This window comes from Gavia stellata, chromosome 24 (assembly GCF_030936135.1).
Source record: "Gavia stellata isolate bGavSte3 chromosome 24, bGavSte3.hap2, whole genome shotgun sequence".
NCBI lineage: Eukaryota > Metazoa > Chordata > Aves > Gaviiformes > Gaviidae > Gavia > Gavia stellata.
This window is the reverse complement of record NC_082617.1, coordinates 12,009,792-12,035,532: the sequence shown is the minus strand read 5'-3', so window position 1 is coordinate 12,035,532 and position 25,741 is coordinate 12,009,792. Positions and strand designations below refer to the sequence as shown.

The 25,741-nt window shown below is 37.1% G+C and overlaps 1 protein-coding gene across 5 annotated transcripts in view; it reads left to right on the top strand.

Moving 5' to 3' along the window:
- Window positions 1-25,741, top strand: part of DENND1A (DENN domain containing 1A) — a 214,828-nt gene that overhangs the window by 162,469 nt on the left and 26,618 nt on the right. For all 5 annotated transcript variants that reach the window (XM_059828997.1, XM_059828994.1, XM_059828996.1 and 2 more), the window contains exons 14-19: window positions 3,919-4,020; window positions 4,576-4,663; window positions 5,266-5,306; window positions 6,978-7,049; window positions 8,156-8,212; window positions 14,393-14,524. In XM_059828997.1, coding sequence (XP_059684980.1) covers window positions 3,919-4,020; window positions 4,576-4,663; window positions 5,266-5,306; window positions 6,978-7,049; window positions 8,156-8,212; window positions 14,393-14,524 — 492 coding nt within the window. The remainder of the gene's footprint in view (window positions 1-3,918; window positions 4,021-4,575; window positions 4,664-5,265; window positions 5,307-6,977; window positions 7,050-8,155; window positions 8,213-14,392; window positions 14,525-25,741) is intronic.

The following is a 25,741-nucleotide window of genomic DNA, read 5'->3' as shown; positions in this document are numbered from 1 at the left end:
GATTGTGGTGAATTTTTTACAGCATAGCTAATAAAAATCAGGCTTTGTCTTTCAATTTGCTTTATGGCTTCCTAAAATATAACAGCAGGTTTCATGAAATTCTAGAACAGTCTGAAATATCTCCTAGACTCTCATTTTTCACTTGCCACTTTTTAGGTAGGTTTTAAACATTATTTTAGAATGTAACAGAATTCCAATTTAAAAATAGGCCTGGCAACAAATCAGATGTGGGCTGAAACTTTTCAGCTTTTTAAGGGGTCATGAGATAGCAGCACTGCCCTGATGAACTTCATTATGCCATATGAATATAAAATATTCATATAAAAGGAGATTTGCAAAGGCATAAAGAAAAGGCACCTATTTTTTCAATGCATCTGGGAGTCTTAAATCTTAGTCTTATATTTGAAAGTTGCTTCTCTTGTGTTAATATTGCAGATTAAATGTCTTTGAAATGTGTAAATTTTTGTATTAAAAAAAAATTTTGTGATCCAATATTGAAATATGTGTGAATTATCTAATGTTACAGATCAAATCAGATTCCTCATAGAGTCATATTGTGCACACATTTAGAGCATTTGCAATGCCATATCTTACCCTCTGTTATGCATTTATAGTTGGAGAGGGGAATAATGGATATTTAAGGTGTTGACGAATCAAGGCCTATATTCTAATTGCTGGAAACAGCAATTTTAGGAGTTGATGGGTTTGTCAGGACAAGTCATTATAATTGTTTTACATGTGAGCAAGACCATTCATTTCACAAAATATCTGCAGTTCTTAGCATGTCCCCTCATGTAGAATGTCATCTGTCAGTAAAAGCAGAGCTGATTAGCTTTATAATTTACAGTTAACTAAATCTGTCAAGAAAATGGTCTTGTCCATCTTGTCTTTTTGTAATGAAGGTGTGGATGGGGGTTAGCAACAGTGTGTTCACCCTTCTGGAGGTCATGGAGGACGGAAGGTACTAATGCATTCTAAGCTGAAAAGCTCACGCTTGACCTTGATGATTAAAGTTTTTCCTATCATCTAGCAGCAGTTAAGCCTGAATTGGCTCTTAAGAAGTCAAAAGGTCTAATCAACCTAATGAACAAACTCAATCATTAGTACTTTGGGGAAGGAAGCGTGTTAACTCTATAATAATACCGGGCTCCCCCAGCTGCAATATGTGTGTTTATAGGAATGGTACATAGCTTGATTGTATGAGGAGAAGCTGGTGTCGTTGCGTTGGATGTACAATGGAGTAGAGGAAGCTTCTGTTTGGCAGGGCGTAGTTCTTCCCACAACGTTCATACTCTTCTCTGGCCATGGGAGAAATTTTGGATTCTCGTGGATTATAGGAAGGGTTGCTTGTTTCCTTTAAAAGGTTTTGTAAGTGAGGATTAGATGAAAGCTAAACTTTCCTCTGGTGAACAACTTCTCTGATCATGGACTAATCTACAGTTTTCTTTATGTATTGCTCCCAGCTCTTTTCACACTACAGATTGTATCTATGTCAGGCATAAATCTTTTTCAGGCATCCTTTATTGCATTCTGGTAGCTGAGTTTGATGGGAAAGCCTTTTTCATACTGGTCAAGTACATGCTACATCCTGTTGTTTGTTGTACTGTTGCCTGGCCCCGCTTGGAAAGTGTCTGTCGCTACAGTTTCTGTAGTAACAGATCCATTTGCAATCTCCTAACATTTTCTCTTATTAATTGTAGTGTTCTGTAGTATCCTGAGTACTTCCTGGTACCTGAGAGAGTTTAAACAAATCTCGAGTGGGATGGCAATGGCTGAATATAATATATTAAGTTCTTGCATGGGGAGCTTCTATTAGTCCAAATTGTCAGTCCCATCTCAAAAGTAACTAATGGAGTTTTCCATTTGCCAAGTTACCTCTTGCTTGAAGTCTTGTTTTGGCACTTCCATGTCATGCAGAAGTTCGTCCATCTTTGCCATCTACTAACATGAGTGCATGATCAGCTGTTACTCATTTAAATGCATTAAAACCTTTCAGACAGTACATACCTTGATTTTTGAGACAGAACCTTTGTCGTGGCAGTAGTCAGTGTGTCATGGAGACTATCATCAGTGTCTTGCATACCAGCCACATACCAGCCAGACCTGTTTTTCCAAACATTTTTCCTTTGTTTACATTGAAACAAAATGTCTTATGATTCTTTATCCTGATGAGAGCAAAGCCACAGGGAAGAAAAAAAAAAAGTGTTTTTTCACACTCATACTTCTTGCCTGGAAAGATTGTAGTGATTTTGGTTTTCTCTGTAAATAAATACCTGCTAGAGTAAATCAAAGACAGGGTATTACTTTTAAAATTAATTATCCTGAAACTGTAGTTGTCACATAAGAAACCTGCTTTTTTTTCCAAACCCATGGAAATTCATTGGCCCAAGGAAAGGGTGACAGAAACTATCCTAAAAGAGTGACTTCTTCCCTCTTTGAAAGAGACCCACCCTGTGCTTAGACAGTCACTTGCAATAGATCCTTTTCCTCAAGTTAAGAACAATCTGTGACCTCTGCATTTGTTGACCACTGGCTTAGAGGTGAGGGACGTGGTGTATCATCTTGGTGATTCTGGTAGTCCAATTCACTGGAGGCCAGGAAGAATTTTATTACTGCGGTCTGATTATTTGAAGCCAAGTAGTTCCTCCACTTTCCTTTGTAAATTGCATTAAAAACTGATATAACTGTTTGCACCATGTGGTTACAGTGGCAAGGCCAGTTATGTCAAAGGACAGGCAGTCAGCAGTACCAGCCGTCAGGTTGATAAGCTCTGGGGTGGTACCAGACCTCAGTAGGAAGTGTATCAATGAGTAAGTTTGATCCATTGTGAACTCAGGGAGAAAGGTGAAGACGTATGGATTTTAAGAAATGTGAGTGTCATCACAGTTTGCCCAACATACTTTTAAGGACTTAGTATCCCTTTAGTGTGGATTTGGTGTTAGAATTCCTGGGGCCACATGGTGGCTTCCAACATAAATTGGTGGGGAAAAACCAATATGCTCAAGCAGTGCTGTGGCATGGGGTTTTTTTGAGCACAGTCATTTTAATGTCCCTGTTACCCTGACTTTATACAGCCAATGGTAAACAAGATTGCTAATATAAAAAGCTTTCAGAAATAGAATGATACCACCCTTTTAAAGGGGGTGCTTTAAGGTTTGTTGCTGTGTAATGTTGATTTTAAACACTCAACTGATAAAAAGTCCCAATATGTTTTAACATGAGTATGAAAAAGCCTCCATATTAATTATACATCAGTATAATTTTATAATTCTTTGTTACTTTCTTGTTTTTTAATTCAATAAATATATTAGCTTGCTACATTGAGTATTTGTAGATTTAAGTGTGGAGGAGATTTGTGCCCTTATGGCAGATGCACAGCAGACTTCAGCATTAACATAACTCATTAAAATAAGATAAAAGTAGAGCTGCAAAACAATTTGTGTCTTTTGCCAACAAGGTTGTGAAAAAGGGAAATTTCGCTTGTTCAATATATGAAAGTCTAATCTTTCTGAACTGTGGAGAGAACAGAGTAGACATTCCTGACTTGTTTGTGCAAGTCAACTGTATGGGTCTACTGAGGCAGATAAGCAGAATATACAAAATTCAGATGACTGTGTGTCATATTTTGGGGACATTAAGTAAAATTACCTTTTGGATGGTGAAAGCTCCTTCACCAGCATTAGCAAAATGTGCATAAAGCAAATGCGTTTTATTTTGATGATGTGCAGTTTGTCAGTTTCCAGCCTGTTTCTCAGTCACAAGACTGAAACTTAGAAATAAATTACAGTTTACTCAATGTTACGTAGGGCCTACTTCATTTATCTATTTATTTTGGAAGGGAAGTGGATAAAATGGAGACAGTGGATTCAAATGGATTCAGACAAAGCTTTTTCAGTGTTTAATCTCTGAACTCTACAGGGTGAACCCATCACTTTTTGTGAAGAAACTTTTGTGTCCCATCGTTCTGCTGTCATGAGGCAGTTTCTTCAGAATGCCATTCAGCTCCAGCTCTTTAAGCAGGTACTGGCTTAATTGCTCTAACGTAGAAGCAGATTCCTTAACAATACAACTGTTTTTTTTGAGGGCTGTTCCTATATTCCTTGCTCTGTCAGCCACATAATGAGGAAAATTCATGTAGTTGGTAACACCTTAATTCCTGCTTGCTGGCTTTTGTCAGATTCAGGTGATAAGGCTTTCTATATTTTAAGAGGTACATGGTTTTTTTCCCCTAAAGGTCTGTGTGCTCAGTTTTGATCTGAGCATATCTAGACCCAATATATCTGCTGTAAACTTTGTACAGAAAGCATACTATTGTTAAATGTGATATTACTGCTTCGAGGAAGCTGAAAACATATATGTATAGACAAATACAAGAATGCTGTTTTTTCAATGAAGCAGCATACATTTTTGCATTGGTAAACATTTTGCCAGTTTTGATTGTATTTTCATTCTATTTAGAGTCCCTTCCCGATAAGAACGTTGGGGTTATTCTAGCAAATGCAGAATAAAGTCTTTCTGAAAAGATAAAGGATGGGATGGTTGATTTGTTTACACTCTCTTTTAACGTTGATGTAGTTCATTGATGGCCGTCTGGATCTTCTTAACTCTGGAGAGGGCTTCAGTGATGTTTTTGAAGAAGAGATAAATATGGGAGAATATGCAGGTAAGAAATACAGTATTTTAAAGTAATTTCAGACACTGTTCTTGACTTACTGTTTGTGGGCCATGATGATGTAGTGGGTCATTGTGGCTACTCACCTAAATAACTAAGGCTGCAATGATCCCTGTAGGCTGAAGTGTCTTTAATTTTTGTTCTTTCCTCTGTCAAGAACTTTGAATGATGTACTGTAGTCTGAATAAAGGCAGTTCAGTCTTACAAAACCTCAGCTTTACCACTTGGCTGAAGTACAACTAAAGGAGTTCTTGCAATGAAGGACACTGAAAAACCTTGGCTTTACCCAGAACCACCTCAAATTTCTTTTAGTGATCTTAAAAAAAAAAAAAAAAAAGACCTCAGTGTTCTCAAATGTCTGAAAGACAACGCAGAATAGAAATAGAAATGCCTCTTAGCTACAATTTTTTTTTACTTGCTATCTCGTCAATTTTTTGTTGTTGTGTTTCCATTAAAAGAAAAGGATGGTCGTCCTGTTCTGTTTCTGTACTGTTCATGCTCCTAGAACCACTAAGTGCTAACACTTCACATTTCTAGCTTGTTTTCTATTTGGTAGAGTGTTACAGTTTGTTTGTTTTTGTGATTCCCTCTAGGTAGCGACAAATTGTACCACCAGTGGCTCTCTACAGTAAGGGTAAGAACACAATATTCTTCCAACAGACATCCTCATTCTTACTGGACCATTGTGCAGTTCTGTATGGCTGTTAGTCATGTTCATGAGGACAGAGGTTAACTGTTTCCTGCAGTGTTTAGCTGTGACCAACTTGAGTTTAGTTGTAAGAAACTAATGCGCTCTGCACTAAAAAAAAAAATCACCATAGGAATTCTCAGGTTTTTGAATCCCACTCTTAATGTCTTGGAGACAGCTGGAAATAAGTAATTGTCATTTTAGAAAATAATGGTTTTTTTTCTTTCCTTTTAATAGAAAAGGAGACAAAAGGGAACCTTGCCACACCAAAAAGCTCTTTATAAAGCTAAATGGTGTGAAGTGCTGAATGAGTACAGCACTGTTTGGGATGTTTCTGAATCTCTTTGGTTTAGTGTTCTAGTTGTATAAATTAAATTTAAATACTTTTAGAGAAGAATATGTTGTTATAGCTGATTTTAAAAGTCTCTTTTGATGCATAAAATGTGATGTATTGAAAAGTATGAATTGAGTTTTGCAGCATTCCATTTGCCTGTTGTCCTGGTTATGAATGGAATTACGGTCCTTACGCAAAATGCTGGGCTCAATATTGTCTTGATAATTTTGAATTAAACATATTTTATAACAGTAATGCAAAAAAATCTCATCATATAGTTAGGTAGGTAAATATGTATACATAAACATATATATAAATACATAGGATGACAAGTAATTTTAAAATTATAAGAAAGGGGAATGGCTGACAGTGAATATAAAAATACGTGTAATTAAAATCAACAGTTTATAATTTTTGTTGAAGATTAATTGTCATGTAGTAACAGAAAGGGTAAATCTTAAAATTGTTCGCATCTGATTGCATCTGATCTCTGTAAATATAATTTTGCACTGAAATAAGAAAATATAAAATTATATAAGATTTTATTCCTTGGATTTTACCCATCTCTGGTATTTATCAAATAAGGTGCTGTACAGCAATAGTCAATGGTGTGTGGAAGATCTATAAAACACTGGCCAGACTAACAGATCATTCTGTCTGACGTATTACTGTCTTATGACTTCTATTATGTTCACCACATGCACGTCAGCTTTTCTAGAATTAAAGTTTATGACTGTAGTTAGATTTCATTTTCCCTCAACTTATGCCTTTATCAACTACCTAGATCTTTAAAAGGCAGCATGCTTTTGATAAATAGTATTGTGGGATCATGAAAAGGAAAATTAAAAAAGATCTTACTTCTTCAGATTGAATGTACAGGATTTCCTGAAACTGAATTTTCTGCTGCAGACATTTGAGTATTTGGTAGGATACTTTTGTCTTAAACTTATTTAGAATTTTCCTGCAAGGTATAGGGCACCCTTGAGGGCGGGTGGAACAGTCACACAACACTGCTTTGTGAGACGATCTGTAAGACAGGGGCTCTGACTGACATGTTTCATTTGAAAACCACTGTATTAAAGAGATTGGGATTCAACCAGAGAGAAACATTTAATATGTTTTTACTTGTGTTGTTTTTCTTTAAATTTACCATTTTAATACTTATCTCTGCTAATAAGCATAGTTAATGCTTTGTTATTTTAAGTTGAGAATGGTGGATTTTAGATTGCTGTTTGCTTTAAAGAGCTTTGATATGATTAATTCTATTGTTACTATAATTACAGAAAGGAAGTGGAGCCATTTTAAATACAGTAAAGACCAAGGCTAACCCTGCCATGAAGACTGTCTATAAGTTTGTAAGTATGAAGTACTGGCTTACTACTGAGATAAGAGTGTAATTATGACTCTGTTTTCACCTTTCAAATAAAAACTCAAGACTTAAATTCATTTTTATTGGACTCACAAAATTATTTAAAATACGCATTCATCTAAACTTCAAATGTAAATGGAAAAGTCATTTTTGAAATTTAAACATAATTGAAATGCAAAGGAGAAGGGGAACTTGTGATTTCTTTTGAAAGTATAGATGATAAATTCTATTTATTACATAGAACTATTTCTGGGAAATAGTGCCTATATGCTCTACTAAGCAGCCCTACCATCTCATCATTACTCTGTTGGAAATCATTGTTACCTCAGGTTTCTCTGCTTGCAGCTTCGTCGAAATAAGGGAATCCTCTCATTTTCCAAATTATTTCCATCTTTTCTAAATGTCATTTAATTTTCCCTAGAGATTTCTTACACCTGCTTATTTAGAGCCCAACTTACTGAGTTATTCTTTAAATGAAAATGTTTTCAGTTCTGTTAACAAACAGCTAGTATGTTACTGTGTTATCATGTATGGCTGCCAGTTTCACTGTGCAAGATAAAACAACATAGAAATGAGAGGATTTCTTGTAAGCTCAATTTTAGGAAATAATGCTACAAAAAGTATTGAGATAACTATTCAAACTTTTATTTTCTCCTGCCTTCCTCCAGCCTGAGAGAGATGAGTAGGATGAGATTAGCTCTACTAAATGAAACCGGCATTCAGAGTACTGCAAGGAGAAAGTTCGCAGGCTTACTACTGCTGTTGTTTGTTAATTTACAGCAAAGATAAATACTTAGAGGGAAAGATCAAGGGTGTGGAATGTAAAAAGATGAAAGATGTCTATGATATCAAAACAGAGAGAACAAAATTTTTGCAACGAGTGTGTGTGTGGGGGGTGATGTTTTTTGTTTGTTTGGGGCTTTTTTAGCTTTCTATTTGTTTTAATTTGTTTTCAGTATACTGTTACAATTTTTTCCTTGCCATTTTTAGTAAATAGAGAAGGTGAATCTTGATGCACTGAAATCAAGCGTAGAAAAAAATAGAAAGGGAAAAATAGAAGGGGTTTTTAACTTAAATTAATTTTTCATGCAGGCAAAAGATCATGCAAAAATGGGAATAAAAGAAGTGAAAAACCGCTTGAAGCAAAAGGTACTTGAAGTTCTTACTCAAAATGTATAAGCACCATGTATGAAATACTTAGCCACAAAAAGCATTATGTGATCAATAGGAAGCTGTTTGATACAGTGTTGTTAGCACACTTCAAAATGCATTACCAGCTGTCCCGGATTTTTCACACTGTTATAAATATTCACAGACAAAAAAAACTGTCTTCAAATACATTAAGGCTCTGACTTAAACCCACAAAAGCCAGAAAATTGAGTGTTCTGTTTGGAGTGGTCTCTCTCCTGTCCTTTGTGCTGTGGAAGGGGACTTTATGTGAACTGGGAGATCTTTCCTACAGTAAGGGCAGTGAACTTTTTGCAGATGGCAAATTGTTATTTCTACAGTAATCTCTCAGGGAAAACAGTACAGTGTTAGTCATTGGGAAACGGATTTGTTTCATGAGTGTCTACTGCAAAGTTTAAGCATAAAGGAGTTAAATTAGAGTTGGTGTTCATTTCAAATTTGAATTATTGCAAAGAAAAATACTCAAACTGTTTGTTGTTTTCCAAATCTGTCTTTGTTTGTAAACAGTACAATTCCAAGAAAGCTGAATTGTGTTTGAAGAATGTGTTATCCAATACTAATTGCTCCTTTTAAGCTGGAAGCATGGTCATATTGATACATACCTTATGAATGAATGGTTAACTGTGCCTTAGGTTTATTTCAGATATTCTATTCATTCTATGAAGCAGAGCTATTGGAGTCTTTTGGGAAAACAAGACAGCGAACTTGCTAATAGAACTGAAGTTCTTATCAGAAATTTTTATTCAATTTGTTGCATAATAGTTTGGGGGGGTTTTAATCTGTGCTATCTCAGTAAATTTATTCTCTAAATTTCTAAACCATCATCTTAAAGATAGCACTGAAAATGTATTCCTATGGCACAAACAGAAATCTACTTGAACATGTCAACAAAATGTTAATACAAAGGGATTAGTGTGCAGCCAGGTTAGGAATGATGAAATCAAGTGTGTGTACAATCCAAATACTGTTCGCTCTCAAAATACTTCAGCAGATTGCTAGAGATTTTTGAGGAAGATAAAGTTGCTTCAGATGCTTTTAATGCTATTTTATTTTATTACATTTATTACTTTATATGTGACCACTTTAGGTATAATATGAAAACATTAGAAACATGAAGCAGTTTTCTTGTACATGGAATTTTTTATGTAATTCCATGTGTTTAACTTCTGGATATAACCTTCATGAATAATAAAATGTTTGGCCTTCTCATGTGCATTTCTAAAGCAGTTGGAGCTGTGTAAAATGACCAGATTGTTTTCCTGTATTTTAAATGCTAATATAATTGTATGCTATTCTGTGACATTTGTATAAAAGGGTGAGAAACGTCTCATTCATTCATTGCTTTGTTTTATTATTATTGTTGTCTTCCTAGTCCTTCAAGCAGCAAGCACTCTTTTAAACACGCATAACATTTACAAATAAATGGCCCAATTTTATTTCACTTTCCTTACTATGTGGCATTTCTGTAAGTAAGATGGTTAAACATGATTGTTCAACATGCGCTTTCACAAGAGCTTAAAAGATTTCTATGAGTAGTTGACACATAATGCTCTACCTCTCCTTTCTTCATTAAGTCTGTTGTTTTCTATCCTATCCTTTTCTCCATTTTGAATGCAAGATAGGACAATAACTCTTAAAAGAGGTATTGGTCTGTTTAAAGGGATAAAAATAGCAAAAACTGTTTTGGCCGCCCTCATATTATTTTTAATCTAAATGTCTGTGCTGCTCTGTTGACAAGTCTATTAGTGCATCCTCACCAATTTTCATGTGAGAACATTGTATTTTTCATGTATTTACTTACTAGTATGTGCAAGTGTTAACTGTTTGAAATTCTGGCATCATTAAATACTTAATTTTTGCCAAATTTGGAATGCTAGTCTTTCATCTTCTAAGCATAACCTAAGGTTATTTTTAAACTGAACTTACTATCCACTGCATTTTAACATATTATTTTCCATTATTAATACAAAAAGTATGCAGGCCACTGGTAAGGAAAAGTCAAATATAAACATCCCTTTTCCAGTTTTTGCTGCCAAATATGAGCAGCTTCTGTACAAGACAGAATTTAAAAATGCAATAAAGCTAGAGGTCTGCTTCCTACAACTCTGCATAGCAATGGTGACCTCTTAAATATAATCAAGAGCCCATTTTGCCCTTGGTCTGCTCCAGTCTTGGGTTTGAATTGCAAATGGGAAATGCAGGATTGACCTGTTGAGAGGTCACTGTGGTGTGTGTAAGGTCCTTCTTTAATATGATAGTAGAGATTGAATGGGGCTCTATTTCCATCCCTTGTTCATTTGTGGTACAGTATTTCAAAGCAACAGAAATAGTTTTCAGAGGATTCTTATGAGTGATAGCAAATAATTGTTAATAGATACAGCATGGTAGCTTTATTTTATATCTGATACAGTACATTTTTTCTTTTTTCTTTTTTCTTTTTCTTTCTTTTATTTTTTTCTTTTTTTTTCTTTTTTTTTTGTAAAGGCTGCTTTTTGCATTTCACAAATGGACCATGGTGGTCAAGTCACTCCGTTATTGGCTTGTTTGAAGCTTAACTACATAGAATTAGGAAGAAGGAGGAATATGAATGGTACCGTCCTCAACTTTCAGTAAGGAGAATGTAACTTACTGAAAGCTTCTGGAAAAGACAATTTATATAAATGGTTGGGCACTTGGCATTAATGTATTCAACATTATTTTACTTACTAGAGCCCTGTGTGGCTCTAGTTAATGTCTGTTATCAATGGGCTGTTGTCAGTGCTTTATTATCAGTACAGCTAGAAACAACTCATTTAGAGGTTTATAAAATAACCTGAAGAATCCTTCTAGACATTCTGGAATGTGTTTTTTGCTCTTCTAATAGACAGTATTTATAGTCCATTACAAAAGGTCCCTAGAAAAATTACTAATGCATATTTAAACAGAAGAAAACCTTTTTCAGTTTACAGGGTAAACTTTACATATCTGTAAATATATATCTTACTCATTCTCTGAAGTTCCTCCTTTAAAATAAATAGGTAGTAAAGATTTCATCTGAACAGACAGTTGTTACGGGAAGCACTGTTTATATATGGAGATAATTATGGAGTGTGGTAGATCATTGTCATTCTCTTTTTCCAGTAATCTGTAAAGTATCTTTTTTCCTCAGGCAAAAGGTGGTTTTGGTTTGCATAATATCTTTAAATTACACTTTCTTTTCATTAAAAACTCACTGAAACATTGCTAGGTTTTTGCATTTCTGGAGAATTTATTCCAGTAATGAGTAACTTACCACCTTCCATTTTTTTTTTTGGTTTTTTTGGGAGGGATAGGACTCATGTTTTTTGTTGTTATCCTGAATAATATATATGACTTAAGCTACTTCAGGAAAGTCTTGCTGGCTTATAGCAACCCCCTTTTTTGGGGATATAACGGAACTGAAAAGTCAGACTTAGGACATACCTACACGCTATGGTGCTCCGCAGTACAGAGAACTGCTTGTGAGCACCAACCAAGCTGGTGTGCTTGCACAGCACGACTTCAGGTGGAAGTGCTAGCACTGGTCTCAAAAGCAGTGTGGAAATACAAGACAGCATTCTGGCTGGCAAATCCTCTCCCTCAGTTGGGATGCACACATCTACCTGGCTTTTCTTTTAGTACCAGGAATGGGCACTGCTTTTTTAAGGCCTGCCTGCACTATGATCCACTGCGGTTCTTTGGTCATTTGTCGTTCTCAAGCTGAAGAACTGCTTTTATCAGCAGACATTTTGTGAGCCCTGATACCTTTCTGAAGCTGTAGTTCAGAATCGGAGAGTCCTGTTTTCGTACTTGTGGTTTTATCTCCCTGTCTGTCTTGTACTCCCCACTGACTTCTGAATAACTGTATTCAAAGTCTGTTAGTGGACTGAAGGTATGTCACAGACTGCTTTGAAGGACTGTTGTCTGCTTGCCACTTACAGAATTGCCAAACACTTTGACATTTAATCATTTTAAAGCTACTTGGAGCCCTTATTTGGGGTATTTAAAATCAGGTTTCTCTGTTTATTTAGCTCAAATGTGGTTTCACTGAAGGTAGAAAATGAACTTTTGTGAAGCAAATTTTGCTTTGATGACTGAAACTGTGTTGTTGATTTGTCTGCCTTTTTGGGATTTTGAAAAAATAGAGGTATCAAATAATTCAATTCTCATATTTTATTAAGTAATTTTTAAAAAAAAAAATAATTTTGACTGAAATCTGCTGCAGTTTCTTTGGAAGTCTGTACAACAAACACAGTGGAAACATACTTTAGGAACATGTTATCTTTTGTATGCACTTATATCATCAGGGAAGTACAGCAAATCTATAGCAATAAAAGCTGCAAGGATTTGCAGTGATCGTTATACATCTTAGGGGGTTTTGCTTAATGGCTTGATCTGTTTGTGTCTTTTATCTCCTCCCATTCCCCCGATGTCCAAACTTTTGCATCTGTTTTACATTTTTCTGGAAATTTTGCCTGGATTGGAAGCTGCTTTGCTTTCCGTTGATTCCCAGCTCTCTGTTGCCTTGGTTGGAGCCACAGCTCCAGGTGGAACTCTGAAAGCCCTGAAGTGCTGGTAACGTCCACTGTTCAGTGCAGGTCAGGTGGCTTTGAATGTGCTGGGCACCTTTATGGCATATATATATAACACGTCTGAAGCTTGGGGTGCATTTAATATGGCTATACTTGTATAGAAATATGTAAATACAGTTTGCATTTAATGTCACTACATTTCAGAACAGTATACATTGCTGCCCTATGTTATGTGATTCCAAAACTGACCAGACCCCTTGGGATCGTGTTGCTGTTTTGGAGCTGAAGTACGAGTTCAACAAAAGCTTACATTTCTTGTCATTTAGTTGTTTTGGGGCTCTTTGTTACTAATTCAGTGTACTTTGTTGAATTTTTTTAAAGACAAGGTAGCATTGTGCAGCTGGAGGGTGGGGGGAGGAAAAAGTTTTTCTCTCTAGTTTGACCTTAACAAGTTGTTAATTTCCCCACGATCCTTATGCCCATATTGGTGAACCACTGCTCTACCAGCTGGATCTAAAAAGGTCTCTCAGTTTCTCTGTGGAGCAGACAAAGCCCCTTAGAAAGTCCATCCAGCTTTTTGTTTCATTTGACCTAAACACATTAGGTCAGTCTGTGTCCAAAAGAACCATTTCTAATTGGCCATCAGCTTACATGTCTCATTATTGTACCTTAGCAAGACGGAAACTTGAGGGGGCATGTCAAAGGTCAGTGAATCAAAGCAATGTCTATGTCAGCAGCCAACCTTAGGTCAGTCTTGCAGAGCTACAGTGTGTGCAGGTTTCTCTCTATATTTACCAAGCATTATTTCCTTGACATTGTTGCAAAGAGATGTAAGGTTTGGGGCCCACTGCGTTACAGAGTATTTCTCAACTGACTTTAAAACTCTTTTCTCCTTGTCTGATTCCTTATGTCTGCATGCCTTTGTCTTTTTCAAAACCTATGTTACATATACCATACATACACTTGCCAGGTCTTCTAACCTAGGTTGATGGGTCACTTTGCTTCTGAAGATGAGGACTAATATCAAAAGCAAAAGCAAAGCAAAACAAAAAAGCACCCTGCTAGGCAGCAGTTTGTTTTATACAATTTCCTGAAGGCATATTCAGTATACACAGACTCCAAGATAAAATGCAAAGCTAACTAAGCTGTGAGTTTCATCTCTCCTTGCCACTTCCACAAGTAATTGTTCTGCTACAGATAATTCTGTGAAGTACGTAAATAAAATTACTGTTTTCATTTAGGTTTGCAAAAAGCAGAATAGCCCTGTTCCTAGGTTTCTGTTGAGTTTGTTTCTAGAATAGAAATTTTGAGCTATCTTTTTTTTTTCCTATATTTCCTGGCTTTTGCATGTTTAAGTCAGACATTTTATTGAATGTGTCTGTTTGCATGCAACATTGGTGTTAGGAGGAGAGAGTGGCTATGTACAAGCTCTGACTGACAAAGTGCAACGAAATGTTTTATTCTAATGATGTTTTCTTTTCTGTACTTTGTTTTTTTTTTCCCCTAACATCAAAATTGTTAGTCAGCATTATCCTCTAGTGTCTCCTTTGTGCTCCTTACCCTTATTCAAGAATGTTCCTGGCCATGCTATTCACCTTTTCCTACCATACAGGACGTTGCTGAGAACGGGTGTTCTGCAGCACCGGAGGAATCTCTACCAAGGACAGCGCCTTCTCCATTGGTTGAAAAGAAGGACCCTAAATTAAGAGAAGACAGAAGACCAATCACAGTACATTTTGGTCAGGTATGTCTTAGTGCTAGGTTTCTTTAAATTGTGTGACTCAGCAAAAATAGTTCAGGGAAAAGTCACAGTAACGAATATGCCAATTGTTTAATTATTTTTAGTAACTGAACTATGTTATAATAGATTTATTTCTGTTGTATCTATTTAAATGGGATTGTAACGACCTGATATTTCTGGGATTTACTGATGCCTTTTGTTCATATGATGATTTTGAGGAAAATAAATTCTAAGTGAATGGGGGGAAGGAAGCATAATTATTTTAGCTATTTTATAAACTATTTTGCTGTTCTTTTAGCATGCAAAGTGCTATAGCCTGCAGGACTGAGGATGTATAATTTAAAATGTCTTCTGTTATCTAGCCAGATCATTAGTGTCAATATGGAACATCCAACTATTAAAGCATTTTAACATTCTTTGAAAATTAAATGTGATGAACTAAGATGGAAAAATCAATTAATAGCTTATTAGTGTACTCTGTATTTCAGTATTGACAACTGAGCTATACACATTAGTTATTCTTAAAATGTTCCTTTCGATAGGTCTGCAAAAGAGTGAGTTGTGTGATTTTTTTTTTTTTAGTTATTTAGAAAATGCTGTAGTTGCTGTGATTTTTGTCATGGAAAAACATACAGTATTTACTATCCGTTTGCTTGTGTTACCCTATTAAGTGTAGGCTGACTTAAAAAATAACATTATTTGTGTTCACAGTTCTCTTTTCTTTCTATGTATCTATTTTTTATAGTATTATGATCGGAAAACAGGAATGTATATCTGATTTATTCTAAGGAAACATAGTGTAATTTTAAAACAACTGTAAAATAAGTGGGAATTATAAAATGTGAAGTAAATGAGATTTTTAGATAAGTATCTATTAATAGAAACTAGTCAGTGTAGCTGTATTGACTGTTTAGATATTAGGTAGGGCTACACGAGATAAAATCATTGCTCAGAGCAATGTTGTCTGTATCATTTTAGAACTAGATTTGTTTCTTTCAGAGCTTTCACCGCTGTGCTAAATGTAAGTTCTTGGAGACTTTTTTTTAAAACAGGTTGTCTTCCAATTAAATATTTGCAATAGTGATTTATTTCTCACTTACTTTCTGTGCCAATACAGTTGAGAGGAATTGGGGCTACTGGAGAAATGTAGCCATCTAGCTCTGGCAGGAAAATGTTACATTTCATTTAAAGCAGTCTGAAATCCAGATAATATTATAATCTACTTCCAGTTTTTTCCTTTAGATTTTTATGAAGGATCGATGGGTCAAACATTTTGGTAGATTAATGAAATATATAATCGAGTGGAAAGTGCAAATTTAAATTCATGAGGTTTTTTAACGGTCACTTTCAAATTTTTAATGATCACTTTCTCTGTGTCAAAAGAAACACACATCAGCTTTACTGAACCACTGGCTGTGGTGAAAGGCTCGCTTGCTAAATGCTTATTACTGTCATTACATTACAATGTTGGTTTCCAAAAAATGATCTAACTTAGCAGTTGTAGGGCTATCTCACTTACAGCCTTTGTCCTTTCACGCGTCCTTTTTTCCTGGTAGCCCAATGCCAAAGTGAAAATTAAATCATACTTTCATTCAAAAGGAAAAGATGTTCAGGTTTATGAAATATAAATTAAGGCTTTGGGGAGGAAAAAAGCAGCAACATTTACTGTTTAAATGGGGGATGGCTTCTAACTAGTGATTAAAGGGAGAGATTTTAGCGTCACTTTTAACTCTGTCTAGAATACAGTAGGTGGGAACAATTAAAAAGCCACGAGAACTCTGAAATAAGGGCTGTTTGTGCATTCACAGTTCTTATAAACTGAAGGGGATGAAAGAGGCTTTTTTCTCATTGTCACTTGCTTTCTATGTCTGCTAGTATTATGCTAGTGTATATGGCAAAGGCAGACTTTTTTAAAATGCATGCATGCGGATTAGGGTCAAGCCCTGTGTATCAGTAATGCAGTAAGCCTCGTCCATACCACTGCAGTGAGAGAGCCTACCAACAGCAGCGAGATGCTTTAATTGAGACATGCTGTCAAAGTGACAAACACATTTGCATACAGTCTATTTATTTTCGTTGGAAAGGTCTGCAGTCTGCTGTTGGTTGAACATTCTTAATCAGCTCGCTGTAAGTGAGCCGGCAGCTAGCTGTCCTATGCTAGGTGCTTCTCTTCATTACATGACAGATTAGCTAAAGGGGGATGGGCTAGCAAGCCGGCAGCAACCTTTAATTTTAACTCATTATCTCTCACCCTATAGTGAGGTAGTTTCTAGCTTTTCCAAATACGGTTGTGTATCTGCAGTTGTTAGGCTACAAAAAATATCAGTAAAATATCTTGAAATGTCTTTGAATGTATAGCACCTCAGCTGATTGTTCTCAAAAATTTAGCAGCAATTATCTAACTGTATGAGATTCTGTAGTGTTGTAGCTCATCTTGGTGACTGGTTTCAGGCATTGTTTGAAAGGATTGTTTATTATGGAATTCTTTTAACAGTGGTTTCTGTAATACTAAGACATTGTGGGAAGGCTCTCCTTCATCACGAAAAGAAGGATTTTAGCCAGATAGCCTAGGGCAATGCAGTAAAGATTTAAAAAAAGTGTTCTTAAGACTACAGGAGGAGACCAAAGTGGAAGGGCGTGACCACAGCTGTTTCTCCAGTTTGACTTTGCGTGCTTTTTGCTTTACTCAGGGTGTACCTTTAATATTGACCCTCAGATCAACCAAATACAGGGAGCTACTGTCATGGAGTCTGAGGCAATACAATTGTACTCAACAAGTAGCAAGAGCAATACAGCCAACTAAGGTTTAATGAGTGGGGAGAAGAGGGAACAATTTTCAAGCCAAGAAAAAGATTCAAATGACTAGTATGTAGTATGGAATAATACTCTCTGTTTCAGGGAAAAATAAGGTTAACTATAGTAGAAGATACAATGCTGCAGAGAACATTCTTTGTGAATGTCTTATTATTGCTTGCTTTCTTCCTGCTTTTTGTCTTAAAACCTGACCAAAATTTACTTAAAGCATCGGAACACGTGCTGTCATAGCTGTCCTTGGGATCCTTCCCAGCAGTGCCAGGCAGGGCAGTCACTGTGAGCCCACTAACCATTGTACAGGGCAGAAGGGACAGCTAACACAGGTGATGGGCGACTCAGGTGTTTGTAGCTTTTGCTACCATGCAGACACTCCCACTTTTTAGGTAGAACACACATGTTTATCTTTGTCATCTTTTAGCTGTTTGGAGAACAAACACTACACTGTGTCACTGTGACTATTCTGAACACATTCCTTGTCCAAGCAAGCAGCTGTTAGGGGCTGCTTTGACAGGACCCACAGCTTGAAACATTGAGGTCTGTTGTGGTACTGGATATGTTTGTTTTGGGTTGTTTTTTTGGGGGGAGTGGGGTGGAGGGTGTTATTTGATCGTTGCTTTGTTTTTGTTGTTGTTTTTTTAAAATTTTCACCCAATGGCTGCAGAAATTTTAGTCCTTTTGATTGTTCATAAGTCATATCATTTTATGTCCAAAACAAGGAAGAATGACTGTCTGAATACAGACCTTCTCATAGTATTTTTCAGATTCTGAGTATGCATTAGCAGTGCTTGAGTTGTGTGTTTCTTCTAGAAATTTTGGCTTCCATCACTGAACGGCCGTTGGTGGCAAGCTACAGTGCTAAGGATGCGGCACAGAGCATAACGTTAAGCAGCCTTAGATCTCTTCTGCTTTGTGATTTTCATTAACTGATTGATCTGTATTGCAGTTCAATTTTGTCTGATTTCAGAAGTATGTTGCTTGAGGAGTTATTAATATCTCTATACCCTAAACAAACATGGCAATTTATAAGTTGCCCGTATGCCATTAAAAAAAAAAAATTAATAAGGTGGTTTCCTTTTCTTTTTGCAAGACTTAACTATCCTGAACATCCTGATAAGATACTTTGGGTGGTGGTTTTTTTGGGGGTTTTTTTTGTTTGTTTGTTTGTTTTTTTGGTTTTTTTTTTTTTTTTTTTTTTTTGAGACAGAAGTCTCAAATATCTCATTCAAGTATTTGGGTAAGTGATATTTATATGTTATGTATGTTATAGCCAAAAAGCAAAGAGTCTGGGAAATGCAGGCATATCCTTAATGATGGTGATTGTATAGCTGTTTCAAGTAATGCAAGCAGCTCTCCAAAATATCTTGCTGAGTTTTTAATGAGCAGCAGGCTTTCTCAGGTCTCTTATATGTATTTATTTTTGCAATATCTAAAGCAAAAGAAAGAAACCAAAAACTCTTTATAATGTATAAATTGATGATTTTGCTGAGGAGAAAGGTAGATTAAATCCAAATCTGACATTTTAGAAGCCTTTTCCCTCCAGAAGACAGTGCTTAACTCTTAGGCCATTAGTACATCAGCTGTGGCTATGATAAACACCTACAGTGTCTGTGTACCACAGCCAGGAGAAAAAATGCTGTATGATTTTTAGGTTTTTGAGACTTTGCTTGGATGAGCGGACACATTGACAGGTTCCTTTAACTACTGCAGTTGTGTGTCCTGAGGTGTGTTCATACAGCTCTGTAGAACCTGTACCACTGTACAGTCTGAGATTGTGGGTATCACACAGTCAAACAGAGCACTTAACATTTGGCAGAGTTACAGCCCTCCTCTTGGGGAGTAAAGGGAACACTTTCTTTTCCAAAAATATACTTGTTTTTAACATGTCTTTCTCCTAATGAAGCTTCTGCTTCTATCCACACTGCTTCCCACCCCTCCACCCCTAACCAAGCCTTCACAGGACAAGAGGAAACGGCCTCAAGTTGCGCCAGGGAGGTTTAGGCTGGATATTAGGAAAAATTGCTTTATGGAGAGAGTGGTGAAGCATTGGAACAGACTGCCCAGGGAGGTGGTGGAGTCACCATCGCTGGAGGTGTTCAAGGAACGTGTGGATGTGGCACTGTGGGACATGGTTTAATGGGCATGGCAGCATTGGGTTGGTGGTTGGACTTGATGATCTTACAGGTCTTTTCCAACCCAAATGATTCTGTGATTCAGTAATTCTCTCTATTCCTCTGAAATGGTGCACTGACTGCTTCTACAGGAGCCTCCTTGTTCGTACAGGATCATTACCTATGCCCAGTCTTCCCATCAGTCTTTGAGAGGTGGTGTAAGCACAAGAGGGGTTGAGCCTAGATTCTTGAAAAACAAACCTATACTTAGGAAGGTTCTTTCTCTGGAGTTTTTACACAGTCAGTAGCACTTAAAACAACAAATGATAAGCTGCCAGAAACATCATTTGTTGGGAAAGGGTATCCTTTCATTAGAAGCAAGTTATACTGGCAGTTCTGTTCAGCTCTCTAATTGTTTCTAATATAATTAGAATGTCTTTTGTCAGCTTAGGTGTGTTTATGTTTCTGTAGCTTATTTTTATTTACCACCAAAGAGAATATTTTATTCCATTTACGTACCAAAAGAGAAAGCTTAATAAAATACAAACGGCTCTTCCAAGTATGTCTTTACTTAAGAGATTCAATCATATTCCATTCTTGATGCAAACTAGAGAGAATTAGTATTCTGGGGGCTAATGTGAATAACTATGGAACAAATGGAAAATATACTCATGTACTAAAGCAGCTTATCTGACTTGTCCAAGTTCTCTTTCCAGCTGATTCTTACTTCTGTTAAACTTTTGCAGGCCATAACATGGAAATTGCCAGCTTATTTGCTGTTTTGATCATTTGCTGTAAATGAACATGCTCATTTTTCCCATTCATGATCTGCACTTAGACATGCAGAACAAACTCTGCTTTGTAGGGCAGGTTTCTTCAAGAAGATTAAACGGCATTAAGAGGTCAGGGGGAAGATGGGGAGAAAACCAGCCAGCTACATTCCAGAAATGCAAAACTGGATCGCTGAGGCCAGAGGCAGCAGAGGGAGGGATTATCTCCAGGGTAAAAGAGATGAAGTAGGGAAGGGAGGAAGGCTCCTTTGCCAGACCCTGTGACTCCCTTCACACCCAGGTGCATTGGAACAATAGCAGATTCCCCTGGATCACAGCAGGCATTGTGTGGCACTGAGGTAGAAACCAAAGGGGAAAGGGGAAAACAAGTTCATTTTCTAATATTCATGCAACTGTATTCTGTGGTTGCAAAGCCAGCCTCCTGTTCTTGCCACTCTGAACTGTTCTGACAATAGAGATACCCTCATTAAGAAAATGAGCTTCCATTCCACTCTTCCCCACTGATGAGCAATATGGTCTCCCTGTTCCTTTGTGCTGAGCCACATGGAGTTTCCCCCCCTCTCTCCATTTGATTCTTTGTGGTTGTAGCAAAAGTATAAGCCTAGTTCTTTAAAATTATTTTGTCTTCAGAAAGCATATTTGCTACCTTCATTTCTTCTCACTACTTTCTTTGACTGTTCCTTTCAGAAAGGAATTCACTGTTGCTCAGTAAAAGTCACCTTGCAAGAAAGGCATATGTATTGGCCCAAAAGCACTTGTCCATCTAATGTCTGCTTGAGACTACTCAAATGTCCCATCAGGTTATTAGGGGACAGTGTTCTTAGTCAGGGGAATAAAAACAATGTCCATGGCCAAGAAAATAATTCATTTGATTGAAATTCTGGTTTGTGGTGCGCAAGATTTGCAGAAATGGCAATCCATGGGGTAGGAGTTATCTAACTAAAAGGCTTGCACTCTTGTCATGCGTGTAAATATTTGACAAGTCAGACCTGGCTCTCTCTTTAGGAAGATGTACACCATCTGCAGAGCATACCTAAAGGTTACTGCCTCTCAGGCACTTACTTGCCAGTATTTTCTAATGAGCAAACAGACAGCTATGTCTTCTTCAGCTGCTACAGCAATGGAGTATGTATGTAGCTCATGCTATGTAGGAATTCATGCTTTGCAGTAAGAGTACGTGGCTGCAGTCCTGCATCCAGCAGATGTGTTCATGAAAAAGCACATTCCGGACTATGGCTTTTAGTGTTTTCCAACTGTCTTGGCATTTCAAGCGCTTCTTAAACAGGGATGTTCAGAATAAATTTACTGCCCTGGGTACATGCAAGTCAGATGCCATAACGCTTGGATGTATGGAGAAAATACTGTGATTGAGCCAATCTCCTAGGGCTCTGTGACAAGCAATAGCAGCTGTAACATGTCTGCAGAATTTCCTTGTTAGTCCTTGTTGAGGAACCCATAAATATCTTGTAGAGAGTACCTTGGTCCATCACTGCTGGCATGTGGAAGAAGAATTGCGCTTTATAAATAATGCATGCATATAAAATAAATACATCGGTACATGCAAGGCTAACCAAATCACCTAGATTGACAACCTGAGAAGAGCTCAGAGGGTCTTATGGATGACTTGCTTAGTCTATCAATGTAGATCAGCATCCAGAAGCTTCTTATGTATTACTTACAAAGTTGATACGTGCAGTTAGGCCGGTACTGTCTGAATTGACCTCTTTGCCCCTGGATTAAACTAGAAGATTAAAGGGAGAGAGTATGTGAAACATATGATTCTTCTAACTGCTAACCCCACTGTGATCACTTGTTTGGCCAGGCATTTGTTGGATTTGCCCTTCAGAGCTGGACTGATTAACACCAAGTAAAACAGTTGCAGAGTGCCATGCTACAGATAGAGGAGCCATGTACTTTTGTGTGTTTGTGTGGAGGAGTGTCCCCCTAATTATGCAGACTTCCTTGGTGAATGATGAAGCTGAATGAAGGAGATAGTCATTGCTGTTTATAGAACTCCTTAAATGAGAGACCATCTCTTTTTTTTTTCTTTCTTCTGTACAAGTATTCTGCTTGCTAGAGAGGAATAGCTGTTAAAAGATAATAAGGGATATGTCCGTTTTCCAGCATTTTAAATCATGTGGGTTGCATGATCTCCTTGATTTGAATTCCACTGTCAGGCCCACAGAAAGCCCACTGTAAAGCTGACAAAATGACCAGTTAAAAAAGAAAACACACACAAAATAGTGCGGCTTTTTTCTTTATATTTAATACTGCATTGCTGGATTTTCCAGTATTTTAAATGAAAAATAGACGTAGTTAGTTCCATGTTGACAATGTCCTTGAGGATTTGACAGTGAGATTTTCCAGCAGTTGCTCTTCGTTAGAATCCTGGTGGTGTTTAATAAGGCAGCCGAACTGCTGGCACCTTCGGTTCTTGTTTGTTCTCCGAGGGCTTGGGGCTGCTGCAGTAAGCACATCGACCAGAGCTGATCATTACAAGGGCGTACGCCACCATGAATAAAAATGTCACACGTTTTCCCATCTCACAGCGGTACAAAATGTCAGTCCTGTCAAACAGACATTGCAGGTAGCAGTGAGCAGTCAGTACAAATTGGGAAGCCGAATATTCCCCCAGCTTTCTGATATTCTTCATTTGAAGCAGAAGAAAAACAGTTGTTAACCTATTAGCTGTGATTTTAAACTCTGCTGAGATAGTAGATGGATAGACTTTAACACATGGGGATAGATATATTCCTGGGGTCTGGGATTTTTTTACAACATGACTCTCCATCCATGTATGTTGAGAAACAGATAGAATCAAAACAAACCACTGCAAAATATACCTCATTTTGGTAGAACTCCTTTGGAAATTTGAACATCATCTCAATGAGATTCTCTCTCAAACCTTTCCCTGTTTTATCTCTGTGAATAGTTCTGAAAAAAAAACTCCATGCTGTTTTCCTAGTAATCCAGAAAGGGCATGGTTCAATGAGTTAAGGAAGTTTTCTTTCATGGTCCTTTCATCACACAGTAACGTAACAGACGATCGTGATTTTATTCTCTTTCTGTATGAATGAAAGTTATGCTGCTTTCAGGCTAAGACATATCATGCAATGTAGAGTCCATGGGATGTGTTATTTTCTGGGTATTAGACATGTCTTACCATGAACATACTTGTGTATTCAGAGTTACCCATCTAGGATTGAGGCATGGATATTGTCAATGCAGGATTCACAAAAAATCTGGTGCAAAAGATTAGGTACAAAGGAAGTGGCCAAATATCAAAGAAATAACAAAAAATGGTACTAAGTCACCAGTGGTTGCCCTAAGGGATGAGGAGAGCAGGTAAAATGAGCTGCAGTGGTCTATGTAAAAGTGAGTATCTCAAAGAAATTTACTTAGAAGTCCATTCTGTAAGTAGAAATTTCTTTGGTTTTTCTCTGATACGTTCTCAGGGGGAAAAAAAATAAAATGGTGTTTGCATTTAAGCTAGTGGATCGTTGCAAATTACCCCCTTACCCAAACAGCATTGATTGCTGAAGCAAATTGCAAAAGGAAGGCTCAGCAAGGAACACTCATGTCAAAGCACTACAGAAACAGAACAGAGCACTTAGAAACTGGATTAGAAGAATGCTAGGCTGCTTCTGGCTTATGTATCTAGCTGTCTGCAGCATGATTCTTAGAGTCATCTAAGGCCTCACTACATATAAACAAAAAAGGAAGCAAAATGTGTGAGGCTTTTTTGAACCAGGACGACTCTAGATTGAATTAAATATGTTGTGTTCTGTAGGCATCTGTTTCCTGTGGGAAGAGATACCTACTACATATAGCTTAACTTACAGTGGTTTTCAAACTGTGGTTTGCAGTCACCTGGGATCTGTGCCAGGTAAATAAGAGGCTGTTGACAGTCGTCTCCTTCAGAAAATGTCAGGAGTCTTCAAACTGCAAGGTGTTGAACAGTTACTTGGGTTTTTTACAGTGTTTTAGAAGAACTGAATGCACTTGTAGATGGGGAGGAGGTCAGGGTTTATTTTCAGCTGCACAGCAGATAAAAAGTGAAATAGAAGAACTAAGTGGTCACAACCTCAAATTGTATTGATATAATTTTGTGGGTTTTGTACTGCTTGTTTGTGTAGTATATGAACTATCCTGTCACTGGAGCTAGGAAGGATTCAGAAGTCTTGACAGGTCTTTAAACCACAGATACCATTACAAGTTAGCCACTACGACATAATATTCCTCCCATCAACATCATATAAGAACACATGCTACTTTGGGGCATGGCCTGAATATGTCTGTCTGCTCAACACATACTGCACACGTAGAAAAATATATCCATCTAATTCTCAAAATTCTTCCTTTTTTCTGTAATTGCAGACAAAAGAAATAAAATACCATTCAATTCTACAGACACAGGGTTTATTATGTAAGCCATGTGTTTTTAGAATAGCATCGGTTATAAATAATAATCTACAGTAGTGTAACCTGTAGTTTTAGGATTTTCTGTCCCCAGCAGTCTTCCATAACAAGCAGATTATAAGACATACCTGAGAGGCCTATTTGCTTCATGCTGGTGGAACCTTTTAATTTGACAAGGTATACATGATCCTGATACCATGCTCCTACTTTCATTCTTGGTTTTAGGAGAAATCTACCTCTGGTTAGTACCATGTAAATCCTAGATTTAAAGCAAACTGAGGTATGTTGTACATTGTAATATTTAATATTTTTTAAAGTTAGGTATTCTGGGGTTGTTTGCACAGTACGAGATGGACATTATCAACACTGCCAAATGAGGATGAGTTATCAGTGCTCTGTGTCTAGATGCACCATAAAAAGATATTTTTTACCGTTGATTAGGAAGGACAGAGGTTGTCTCAGCCAGGAGAGAGAGGAGGCAAAGGCAGACTTTCAGAAAACCCCTTTTTCCCCTTTAGTAAAGAGTGAGTTTCCTCTCAGTGGCTTTGCATCTTTGGCAGTATCCCATGACACCAGATATGACTCAGATGCCTGAAATAAAGATTCTTATTCAGTATTAGGGAAAACAGGAGCTTATAGGCACTTAGCTTTCATTTCCTTTTCTTACTGTCTCTTCTCTGTTATGTAGTGGAAGATTCCTGGCTGGAAAGGTAAGAAGATAGTCCTTGTTTTTCTCATTAAACTAATCAGAGTGTTTAATTGTGGCAGTCTCTGCCCCTTTCATAAATTCTTGGCATAGCTATAGGCATTGCTGCATTTTTACCAGATTCATTCTACCTTCCCAAGCTACAAATATGGCTTGAAGAATGAGGCATCCCTTAAAACATGGAGATTATTTTTATCACAGGACCCAGCAGATTTCTGTTGAAGTATTTCAGAGTGTAAATTAAAAATATATGCTGTAAAGCATACACTGTTCTTGTCATCCCAGTTTGTGAGCTGTACATATGGGAGTATGTAAAAAGTAGTGTGCGCGCTGTGCAGGGATCTGGATGGATAATAAAACAGCTGCCTCATAGATTCCATCT